Consider the following 12,851-nt stretch of genomic DNA (forward strand, 5'->3'; position numbering starts at 1 on the left):
CAAATATCAAGAAAGCCATAGCCCTTCTTAGTAAACAGAAGCAAATATAGGAAAAACATATGTACTTGTCAGGTCTGTCAATTTAAAACTTTACCAGAAACCACTCCTATTGACAAGCTTTGTAAAAAAAAAATGAAGTCACTCACAGGATTTAAAGGGACACTGAACCCAATTTTTTTCTTTCATGATTCAGATAGAGCATGCAATTTTAAGCCACTTTCTAATTTATTCCTATTATCAATTTTTCTTCGTTCTCTTCCTATCTTTATTTAAAAAAGAAAACATCTAAGTTTTTTTTTTTATTCAGCACTCTGGACAGCACTTTTTTATTGGTAGATGAGTTTATCCACCAATCAGCAAGAACAACTCAGGTTCATCACCAAAAATGGGGCGGCATCTAAACTTACTTTCTTGCATTTCAAATAAAGATACCAAGAGAATGAAGAAAATTTGATAATAGAAGTAAATTAGAAAGTTGCTTAAAATGTCATGCTCTATCTGAATCATGAAAGAAAAAAATTTGGGTAGTGTCCCTTTAACAAAAGTAATTTTCACAGGAGTCAATAAAGGCAAGTTTTGCTTTTAAAACTATCTCATTAATGAGCACCCCTATTTTCCTGGAAGAAAAAAATGCAGCCAATATTATACTAAATTAACTTTCAGCTAGATTACGATTTATGCGCACTATAGGGAAATTAACGAACGCAACAAAAGTTGTGTTATTTAACCCTCTATAGCGCAGCCATTACAAGTTTTGAAACAGCCGGCTTGAGCGTGTGATATGGATGTTTTAAGCTCTATACCACACAAAATACAAGTGCTGTTTTGACGTGCTCGTGCACGCTTCCCCCATAGACATCAATGGGGAGAGCGGGTCAGAAAAAAGTGATCGCCTGCGATCGCGGAATGAAAAGCTCTGTAACGCAGCCCCATTGATGTCTATGGGGAAAAATAAAGTTATGTTTAAACCTAACACCCTAACATAAACTCCAAGTCCTGTGGGGGCGATGTCAGGAGCGGCAGATAAGGGGTTAATAAATTTAATATAGTATTTGCAATGCAGGAGGGCCTCAGTTTAGGGGTTAATAGGTAGTTTATGGGTGTTTAGTGTAATTTGTAACACTTTATTTATGAGTTTTATGTAACAGTTTTGTAGCGTAAAACTCATAACTACTGCTCTCAGATTGCGAAACAGATCTTGTCGGTATAGGCTGGAACGCAAGCTTTTTAGCCTCATCGCAAAATTTTTACGTGTGCGGGACTGACGTTGCGTTACAGGTTAAATGTTTGCGGTACAGCTATACCGACAAGACTTGTAATAGCTGCGGTGCTGTTTTTCACGCTGAAATTACCATTTTGTCAGCGTTAAAACACGAACGCACAACTCGTAATCTAGGTGAATATTTTTTAAAACTATAAATTTGTTTATATTTTTTACGCTATTGAAAAGTATTAAAAGTGTCTACAAATGGACTGTGAAATGATTTAATTTGTTTAAATTTTGAGCTAGATTACAAGTGGAGCACTAATGTCTGATGGCATGAGAATGAGGCTCCCATTGGAGCCTATGGAAGCGCGCTCTCGTGAGTGCAATGCTTCTGTGCAATGTGAACGCAAGGTTGCGTTCGTATTACACCTAACTTGTAATACCAGCGCACATTTGCGTGCTCTGGTATTACTTATTTGAACGCAAATATCACTTTCGCGGAAGCGACATTTTGCACTCAACTTGTAATCTAGCCCTTTATTAGTAAACAAATGTTCATAGGTTACTGTGGTTGTTGACTCCTTTAAAGGTTATACCTGTTCACTTCAATCAATGAGCCAGCTTATTCACGTGCATTTAAAATTGGAGTTTTATGTCCCATTAATTATATTTCAGCCATCAGAATTCCCATGTAAAAGCATTGTATGGCATTTAGAATATTTTTTTTATTTCAGTTTTCTAAGCTATTTCAAACCATTAGAATAACCTGTATGGGGCCGATTTACCAATGTCTGGCGGATATGATATGCTGTAGTGTATCATGTCCGCCAGACATCGCTGAATGCTGACAGCATACACTGTCGGCATTTAACATTGCACAAGCAGTTCTGGTGAACTGCTTGTGCAATGCCGCCCCCTGCAGATTCGTGGCCACTAGCAGATTGGCCGCTAGTAGCGGGTGTCAATCAACCCGATCCTATAGGATCTGGTGGATTGATCTCCGCAGCCTCAAAGGCAGCAGACCAGTTAAGGAGCAGCGGTGTTAAGATCGCTGCTTCTTAAAGGGCCACTAAACCCGAAATATTTCTTTCATGATTCAGATAGAACATACAAATTTAAACAACATTACAATTTACTTCTATTATTTATTTTGCTTAATTTTTTAGATATCCTTATTTGAAGAAAAAGCAAAGCACATGGGTGAGCCAATCACATGAGGCTTCTATGTGCAGCAACCAATCAGCAGCTACTGAGCATATCTAGATATGCTTTTCAGCAAAGAATATCAAGAGAATTACACAAATTAGATAATAGAAGTAAATTAGAAAGATGTTTAAAAATGCATTCTCTTTCTAAATCATGAAAGAAAAAATGTGGGTGTCATGTCCCTTTAACTGCTGTTTCCGTGGAAACAGGGGTATCAGGGGCCATTCGGCCCTTGATAAATCGGCCCCTATGTGAATTAGTAAATAAATTAAATTGGAAGATAAAGAAAACTAAGGGTATTATAAGATTAAAAGATATTTTCACTGATTTTCACAGATTTTTGTGGAAGGAAAGGATAGACAGTTAAAGTAAAACGTAATACCTAATTAATTCAATATTGCTGATGGTGTAATTTTAATACATTTCCTCCAACAATTATGTTCTAATGCTGAGGAGATATAAGAAATAAAGACCTATTAATGAATATGGGGACATAAAAACGCAAAAAGAAATACTGTAACATGTTAGCATTGTATTATTGTGCTATTCCTTGCATATAACTATAGTGAAAAGAGATGTTGCCTCTCTTATACACATTATACACGACTCGGACGGAAGACGAAGGTAACCGGGACAACTGTGAAATATTCCTAGCACACATACTGTAAAAACAATATATTGTCTTCGGGGGTGGGGGGTGGGGGGGAGGAGAGGGGGAGATATATATTTATTTATTCCGCTACTTATTCTTTCTTAATTTATTTTATTTATTTATCTTTCTCCTTGAAGCTGCGTATTAACATACCACAAATATCCCAAGATCACTAATTGCATACTGTATAGTATACCATGTGGCACATGGTTAGAAATTGATAAATGTTGTAAATAAGAGAAATAAAGGAGCCACATGAGACTTGGTTTCTGGACTCTTTGTGAACAGTAATGGTTCTCTATGAACACAGAAATAGATGGAACTATTAGAACCACCAGGTCTTCTACATAATTACAATGCCTAATGACTTTTTAAGGACTCCATTTGTTTGCTTCCATGTGTAACGCAAAACTGAAGTCTCAATGTTGTCATTATGCTCTTCTTCTTTCTGTGATACTTCCGTTATTTTCTCAAATAAAAAGAATATTAAAAAAAAAAATGAACACCATTTTTACTGCAATTATTTTTCTATAGCCAAACTCCACCTTCCATTTGCTCTGTTTGGATGAACCACTCTGGGCTTTAGTCTGCAGACACGGTCATAATGTTAGTATAAAATGCATTGTTTTACAGTTGTTATCAGTTAAAAGCAATTAGGGACAGATATGTAGCAGGGTTATCCTTGATAAGTCAGCATTCTGTCTATCAAGTTCTGAGAATTAGTAAAACCTCAATTTTCAGAGCTAATTTACATGAAAAGGGGACAAAATAAATAATGAAATATATTGTAAAGATTTTTTAATTTGCATAGTTGAACATTTTATATAACAATATCAAGTTGTTTACTGTCCGTTTAACTATATGTTTAACCCCTCTTCAGGGGATAAACTATCCATTATAGGCAAGCAATAGTGCGGCAATAAAATTCTCTTACACATTATATACATTTTTTTTTAACTTTTATGTGTTTAATACGCCTGAAAGGACTTAACCACTAATACCAATTCATGATATCTGTGCAGTTAATAATTCATATAAGTTTTAATTAGTATGTTTAAACAACCAAACATCCAATCATACTTGAACAATCATAAAAGGGGCGGAACTACTAGCAGGGCAGGCGGTGCCACTGCACCGGAGTCAGAGCTGGGGGGGGGGGCAGAAACAGAGCAGTTAAATGGAGGCTTGGAGGAAAAAAATAAAATGAACAATTGTGCCCCATTTTTTTTTGCTGCCATGCCCATGTATAAACTTGAAGTCTCACATGTCGTGTTGCTTAAAGCATTGTTTCTCAACCGCGTCATCATGTACCCCCAACAGGCTAGGGTTTCATTATGGCTGAACCAGTCCACAGGTGAAATAATTAGCTGATGAGTTAGTAACCATGGTGTTAATGATCAGCTGATTACTTCACCTGTGCACTGGTTCAGCTATAATGAAAACATGGCCTGTTGGGGGTACTTGTGGTCTAAAGCATAACATGTTGTGGGGTTGGTTGCCGTCACCGCACCATATTAGAGGTGGGTCGATGAATGTCATGTGCTGCCTATGCACAATGATTAATAGCTCAAGAAGCGAGTCACGCAAATGTAGATAGAGTGGATCCTTCAGGGGCGGAGCTTGTTGTTAAGTCCCAGCTTGGAGGAGTTACTGAAGTGAAGTTCGGCCTTTGCAGTGGATTGGTGGAATGCTGGAGCGCGCACCATGATGTGGAAGCTAGACATTACACAAAATCTGCTGGCTGGCTCCTGCAACTCTCTAGAAGAAGTGAAGTATCTACAGGCATTAATTGTCATCAGGTGGATCACAGAAACAGCTTGGCCCAGGTGTACCTTGCCTGTAGATCTGATTCATCATCACATAACCCCAGTATTAAATGCAATGTTTGCATCATTCCTATCACCCTGAATTGGTTTTGTTGTATCACTCAGTAGAGTAATAATTATGTTAACCAGTACTGAACCTACTAGTAGTTAACAGAGAATGAATAGTACTCTACTGAGTGATACAGCGAAACCAAAGGGTGATAGAAACTACAAGTGCAATTCTTTCTTATATTGCTAATGGACTAATAAGTACTAATTTAAATGTGCTGCAAGAAAAACAATGAAAGTGCTTGTGTGGACAAAGTGAAAGATTAATAGCATATAAGGCAAGGTCTATACATATTCCTAACTAAAGTGCAATATCTCACTTTTTCTCCTGCTTGGTATTTCTTCCACTGCAATCAAGCTTACTGTTACTTTTTTCAACTTCTCTGATTCACGGCCTTTAAAACATCTAAAATAATAAATAACTTATTCTTCTTGTCATAAATAATGTTCAACTGTACAAATAAATTAAAATACCTTTTTTAACAGACTGTAGTAAAGAAAGTGTAGTGATTGCTATATGGCTGCCTTGATGCATTATTCAATTTTGTTTATTTTCATCAAATATAAAGATATTACTATTACTTTGAGTTACTTTGAGTCAGAGACAGCATCAGAACCTAAGTGCAGCGAAGGGAGTAAGTAGCACAGGGATTGCAGCCTTTGTAAATATATATGTATATGCTGATATAGGTATATACTGTATTTATCTGTTAATATGTGTATACACACATATTAACACATAAATATATATGTATATAAGCATATACATATATATTTACTGGGAAAACACAGTTCCCTAGACCACAATGTAAAGGCACTTTTTAGTGGCGTTTTTTTTTCTAACACCCCACTCTCACCAAGTTTAGACCCCAAAAACTGCCTAGGGCAGTTTTCTCTTTTATTAAAAAACAAATACTACATTTTTTTAAATAAAAAAACTATAATGCCTTCTATTTTTAGGGAATTTGGGGCACTTTTAGAAAATTAACAAGAGATCGGATATCTTGTTAATTTTCGGAGCGTTAATTGCTACCGTGAGCTTGTGGTAGCAATAACCAGCTACTTGTAATGGCTGGTTAATTATCGTGCGCCCGCAAACGGGCTCCACTTGTAATCAAGCCCTTAGTAATTAGTATTCCCAAAATTGCTAATCTTGATGAAGTAAAACCAGTCTGGTTTCATGTCACCATGCAGAAGTCTTAAAGTGCCACGATCAGAGATCTGGAGCCAATATGTTTGCTTGGAGCATAGTTGTACAATTGAACCAAACAAACAAACATTATGGAAAGTATATTCTTGTCATCAAATTGTTATGTAGCGTATAGCACACAGGTTATTTATAACAACAACAGACAAAAGGGTGGAAAACATTGATAGATGACAGTGTGCTAAGTACAGTAGGCATTTGTGGTGTTTTCTGCTACTACACAGTAAATCCAAACTGTGCAGTTAAAGGGACAGGAAACCCCAACATTTTTTTTCATGATTAGGATAAAACATACATTTTCACACAACTTTCAAATGTGCTTCATTTTCTTGTTATCCTTTGCATGTAGCCATTAGGGGTAAAATCACTGCTCTGCGTTTTATATTGGAAACCATATGATAGTAAAGCCACTGTTATTAAATCAAATTAAATTATTGCATTGTGTGGTTACTAGCTGCCAAGAGGATATTAGGGACAGTATACACATACTATAAAATTGTTTTTCCCTTTATGTGTTTCCCATTACTTTTTTACCAGCTACAGAGTATAAAATGTATGAGATTTGCTTTTTAAGGTTTATTTGTGTATATAAAAAAAGCTGATTTTGTCTTTTGAAGCCACAACCTAATAAAATGCGTTGAGCTTGTAGGTATAATCAGATCTCATTACTTTATCACATAGTGTACATATACATGCTTCTTTATCTGTCCATAAACCAATCACCAATACTTGGAGAGAACAATGGAAAATTAACATTTTATTACCTTATCTCTTCAGTACCCCACTGGAAGTGTAATTTCTTCTACTGGCTGTGTTTATACAGCTTGGCCTTGAAGCTAAAAACTTTCCGAATAGGTGGGGATACCACAGGCTAAAAAAACTATTTAAAATGTCAATATAAGGGTAATGGAAATACTTGTAATTAATTTAATACACTCCAGTAGGTAAAGTGGATCATTGGGAACAAATTAAAGGGGAGACAATTTTTTAGTAAACTGTCCCTTTAAGGTAGAGTTTTGTTTGATCCCACGTACTAAGTAGTTTATTTGACCCCACCTGATAATATTTTGTATGTGCTTTTAAAAACCAAAATCATTATTTTAACATTTCAAGTCATCAATTCCCCCAAAATACTAAACTAAAAAAAATCCACTCAGTGATTTGTGCTGTAGCTGAGACTTAAGTATATCATAGGGGCATAATGAGAAAATTCTCAATCAAATATCTGGCAAAGTGCTCAACAAAAATTTTGAAAATACCTGAATTTCAATAAAGCGACATAAAAGGGATGGGCAAATGTTTTGCAACATTTAAAAAATGTTTGTTCATTTTGAATTTTAAATGTGTGTACAACCCTTTAACATTCTAATAGTATTTCTAATGCTATCTTTAAATATTCTATTTAATTTTTTCTAATTTGAATATTGCATTATTCAAATGGAATTATGAAATATTCACTTTAGAAAAAATTCAATCCATATATTTGTAATTGTATTTCTAATGCTCTCTTTAAATGTAATATTCGAATTATGCAATATTCAAAATAGAAAAAATGTAATCAATATATTTGTATCTATTATGTATCAATTTACTTAATTCCCTACCACATTAAATATTGATCCTCTGAATAGTATTTGTTAAAGGGATACTAAACCCAATTTTTTTTTCTTTCATAATTCAGATAGAGCATGCAATTTTAAGCAACTTTCTATTTTAATCAAATTTTCTTTGTTCTCTTGCTATCTTTATTTGAAAAACAAGAATGTAAGCTTAGGAGCCGGACCATTTTTGGTTCAGCACCTGGGTTGTGCTTGCTGATTGGTGGTTAAATGTAGCCACCAATCAGCAAGTGCTATCCAGGGCTCTGAATCAAAAATAGGCCAAATGTTGATAATAAGATTCATATTTTAGATTTTGATTTAAATTCTCCAGGAGCTGTCAATCTCCTCAGGCGGAAGAGACCAGGGATATTGAAATTCTCCACCTAACAGGTGGACAACAGGGCACTCCTCTGCGCTCAGTGCTTGTTTGCTGCAAATGACCGCTACTTGATAAATACAAACTACAGGTTTGCTTGTGAGAAGGGGAGAGAAGGGTTTGATAAATCTAGTCCTTATGGCTAGATTTATCAAAGGCTAGGCGAACTCTGTATGTGCTTCGCCTGTAACTGCGCCCAAACTCGCCTCCGGAGAAGCGCACATGTGCACCTGAATTTATAAAAAAAATAGACGTAACTTTGCGCAAGTGAGCTAGGGCGTAATGATAAATTTCTCCTGTTGGAAAAAGGATTTACTCTCTATTTATCACAGTACATCCCTATAAATAGTTACGCCGCCATGTTTTGATGATTAAAAAAGCGTTTTTTAGGTAACTATTTAGCTTATATTTATATTATAATGTTTCTGTGCTGTTTTTGCCATATGTTGATAATTTAAGATCGGAAAAATAAATATATATATATATATATATATAAAACTGTTGGCACCCATATGCGCCTGTGGAAGCACAAATTTCTGGCAATAAGTCTCTTCTTGGTGCTGAGCCTTTGAAAAATGAGTTAAAAGAAGAAAGTACTGCATCACAAGAGGTAAAAGCAAGTATTATAATGGTGTTCGCCTCAGTCTGTATGGCGAAATATACAACACGCAATTGAAGCAGAAATTTCAGTTCCCTATCGGCGCAAAGCAATGATAAATAAGAAACTGGGCGTATTTGTAGGTCGGGCTGTTAAATTACGCCTATTACTAATGTATATTGTTGCACTCGAGAGAGCGCCCGTGCGCCTAGGCGAATGCAAGCGGAGTGCGATGAAGTTTCTTTCAGATTTGCGCAATTATAGTCGAAGAGTGCTTTGATGAATATGACTATCAGTTCGTATGCGCTAGTTTGGACGGAATTAAAGGAGACTAAATCTACCCCTTAGTTTACCAGTCCATGCAGCCACGTTTGCTATTATCAGTGTACGGACAGCTGATTCTGTTAAGTAAACATGCTCAAAAGGTCACTTTCTGTATCACCGCCAATGGTAAAGCCAACGACTTTAGAAATATTATAACAAAAGAAAAAAAAAAAGAAAAACACAAAAAAAGTCATTTTTTTTTACTTCTAGTTCAACTTTCATTAAACAATTAATTATAATTGTATTTTTTAATAGCTATATTGCTAAGCTTTAAAATGGCAGATATTTCCTCTTAGCATTATATTTAACCCCTGATGACCAGTGATGGTCTTTTAATGGGGCCTGATTGTTTGATATAGGGAGTTTGCCGCCAGCTGCGAGGCCGCGCTATTTCAGCTATTTCAGGAGACTTGCAGGAGGGAGGGAGCTCATTATAGTGCGGTCTTACTGGTGGCAAGACCTGTGCTATTATGAGCCAACAAGCCCCTAACCACCAGCGACACCAAGGGTACGTTGTGGTCGTGAAAGGGTTAATCACCTAACTGCTTGAGAGAGTTGTGTTAAATCTTTTTGTGCTGACCTAGGCATTGCAAAATATGTTGCCCCCCAATCCCACCAACCTATAATACTTTTATTGCACATTTCTTTCATAAAAATTACAGGTATGTATTGAGGTGGGTTGCACCCACACTAGACAAACAGGATAATACATTTGTAAAAAAATAAAGAACTAAATACATGAGTGGAAAGGCATACTGCCACAGAACTTGTACCCCCCGCCCAAATCCTAATGCCCTAGGTACAAACCTAGTCAGTATAGACAAAAATATGCTGCAACAGCCAAATAATGTGTCATAATATGCATATTAGTTTGCAATCATTTGCATATATATCATGACATCACATAAAGTGATATACAACTGGGCTCTGATTTTTAAAATTCATTTTTACATTTCCTTTTTTTATTATAAGTTGCCCATATCCCTTTAAATGATACAATTTATATACATGATTAGAAAGTAAACCATTTTGTGCCAATAACTAGTTAATAGTATACAAGCCATTGGCTTACTTTTTAAAAATGTTATTCTTATAAAAAAAAAGAAAAAAAAGATTCAAAATTATTTTTTATGCTTAAAAAATAGATGTGCCTGTTCTTCAGATTTTTTTTTTCTGGTTGAGTTATCCCTAGTGGCATTAGAGTCCCAGACCCAGTGGTAACAAAATCATGCACTTCCTGTTAGCTTCACATTCAAGGGACATGAAACCTAACAAAAATATTTCATGATTCAGATAGCGCATACAATTTTAAACAACTTCCAAATTTAATTTAATTATTGTCTAATTTGCTTCATTCTCTTGGAATCTTTAGTTAAAAAGCATACCTTTGTAGGCTCGGGAGCTGGGATCTAGATGCTGATTGGTGGCTGCACATATAGACCTCAAATCATTGGCTTACTGGTGTGTTCAGCTAGATCCCAGTAGTGCATTGCTGCTCCTTCAACAAAGGATATCAAGAGAATGAAGCAAAATTGATCATACAAATAAAATGCAAAGTTCTCTGCTCTATCTGAATCTTAAAATATTTTACAAAAATGTTTCCAAAAAGTTTTATGCTCCTTTAAATGAGCAGTAAAGTCTTTTTTTCTTCTATGATTCAGATAGAACAAAATTTTTAAACACATTTTTCAGCTTTCCTTTCTACTCTTGGTATCCTTTGTTGAAAAGCATACATAGGTAGGCTCATCAGAAGCTATCTGCTGGTTGGTGGCTGCACATATATGTCTCTTGTCATTAGCTCAGCTAGCTCCCAGTAGTGCATTGCTGCTGCTTCAACATAGGAACGGAATTAAGCAAATTTGATAGAAGCAAATTGGAAAATTATTTAAAATTCAATGTTCTATGTAAAACATTTAACAAAATAATTGGATATTTTGTCTTTTTAAATTTAAAGAACATTTTTTGAACATTCTTAGCTTCTGCCCTTTCATATACAGTATAGCATGTTTGGGAAATATGTCCCTTTAAATCCTGTTTAACAGTGATGTAATCTTGTACGGATGAGGTAACCATTTGATTTTTGATAACTTTACATAGAGAGACTTTTGGTAACAACATCTAATCCGAAAGTTATTAATTCCATTACATCATTTCCCCACACAATAATCAAAGAATTCAAGAAAATCACTCATTTAAAATTTACAGCTCAATCCCAAAGAAAGAAGCTTTGAAAATCACTGCATTATACTAATAAAACAATTATACTTATACAATAATTTGTGAACAAAATATTAAATCATAGCATTACTAACATAGGGAAACTTTAATACAAAAATACCATTTTATTTAAACTGCTATAAAAAACAGCATAGAACACTCAAGCAAATCTGTAAAAATGCTGTGTTGTCTGTGACGTATTAAATATGACTATGAACGTTCCATGTAATATTGTGTTTCAGCTTTTTACAGACAATCTGTTCACAATTTTTTTCCTATGGTCTTGTGGTTTTTTCTATGAGTCTTCAACTTCTAACACTGTTTATTGGAATTCACCATTATTGTTTTACATAGTTTTGTTACAGCACAATTCCCTGGCACAATTTAAATACAGAGAATTTGAGTTGTATGAAGTACTTTTTATTTCACTAAGTAGAGATACATAGTACTGTGATATGCATAGCTGTTTTTTCATTCAAATCTTACCTCAAATAGGGGTTCGTGATAGTCTTGGAGAATTTGAAGATGATTTGATCCCTTTGAGCAACCAAAAGTCCCAAAAGAGTTACCAAACACAAGAGCAGCAGATACTTTTTTAAGTTCTTGGAGCGCATTATCAGACACTGGATAAACCTTTTCTGCTGCATGTCTGTGAGACCACGTGTGCTTATCTTCTTGCTTGTTACTTTCCTGGGATAGGCATTTCCCGAGTAGTACTTTGTCCTGTTTCTGCACTAATGTCCAGTGTCTGTAATAAACTATATTGTTGCTGGGATATGTATGTGAGCTATAGTGCTTAGGCACAGATTAGGATCCCTTGTGTATGTTCCAGTGCAGTGGGGGTAAAGTACTGAAGTTTGAGAGCTGTGTTGAAAACTTTGTGTGATAAAGCAGTGTATCTTAGAGATATTCCACAGGATACTGCTGGCCAAATGCTTGTACTGTAAAATTAGTGCTCTAGTCCAATGGAATTCCTCTACATTAGCCTTGCGCCTGAGTTATGTATGTGGGTGTTGTCTTCCAAACATTTTTCTGTGTGTAGTAAGTTACTGTGTTGTCTAGGAACTACCAAGCATTTTTTTTTTCTATTCTAACTTAGTGAAACAATATTTTAATCAGTATGTAATGAGAGTACTGTGGTTGTGTTAAAGGGACAGTTTACACGCAAATTATTATTGTGTAAAAAGAGATAGATAATCCCTTTATTATCCATTCCCCAGTTTTGCATAACCAACACAGTTATATTAATATACTTTTTACCTCTGTGATTACCTTGTATCTAAGCCTCTGCAGACTGCCCCCTTATTTCAGTTCTTTTGATAGACTTGCATTTTAGCCAATCAGTGCTGACTCCTAGGTAACTCCACGGGAGTAAGCACAATGTTATCTATATGGTATACATGAACTAGTGCCCTCTAGTGGTGAACAACTGTCAAAATGCATTCAGATAAGAGGTGGCCTTCAAGGTGTAATACATTTGCATATGAGAGTAACTAGGGTTTTAACTAAGAATACCAAGAGAACAAAGCAAAATTTGTGATAAAAGTAAAATGGAAAGTTGTTTAAAATTATATACCCTATCTGAATAA

The 12,851-nt window shown here is 35.3% G+C and overlaps 1 protein-coding gene across 1 annotated transcript in view; it reads right to left on the reverse strand.

The window, feature by feature from the left end:
- LOC128653420 (alpha-N-acetylgalactosaminide alpha-2,6-sialyltransferase 2-like) overlaps nucleotides 1–12,271 on the reverse strand; it is a 173,511-nt gene extending 161,240 nt beyond the window's left edge. The window contains exon 1 of the mRNA XM_053706692.1: nucleotides 11,749–12,271. Within this exon, the coding sequence (XP_053562667.1) occupies nucleotides 11,749–11,909 (161 nt within the window). The 5' untranslated portion in view covers nucleotides 11,910–12,271. The remainder of the gene's footprint in view (nucleotides 1–11,748) is intronic.
- Between the last annotated feature and the right edge of the window lie 580 nt (nucleotides 12,272–12,851).

The sequence above is a fragment of the Bombina bombina genome, chromosome 1 (assembly GCF_027579735.1).
Source record: "Bombina bombina isolate aBomBom1 chromosome 1, aBomBom1.pri, whole genome shotgun sequence".
Classification (NCBI taxonomy): Eukaryota; Metazoa; Chordata; class Amphibia; order Anura; family Bombinatoridae; genus Bombina; species Bombina bombina.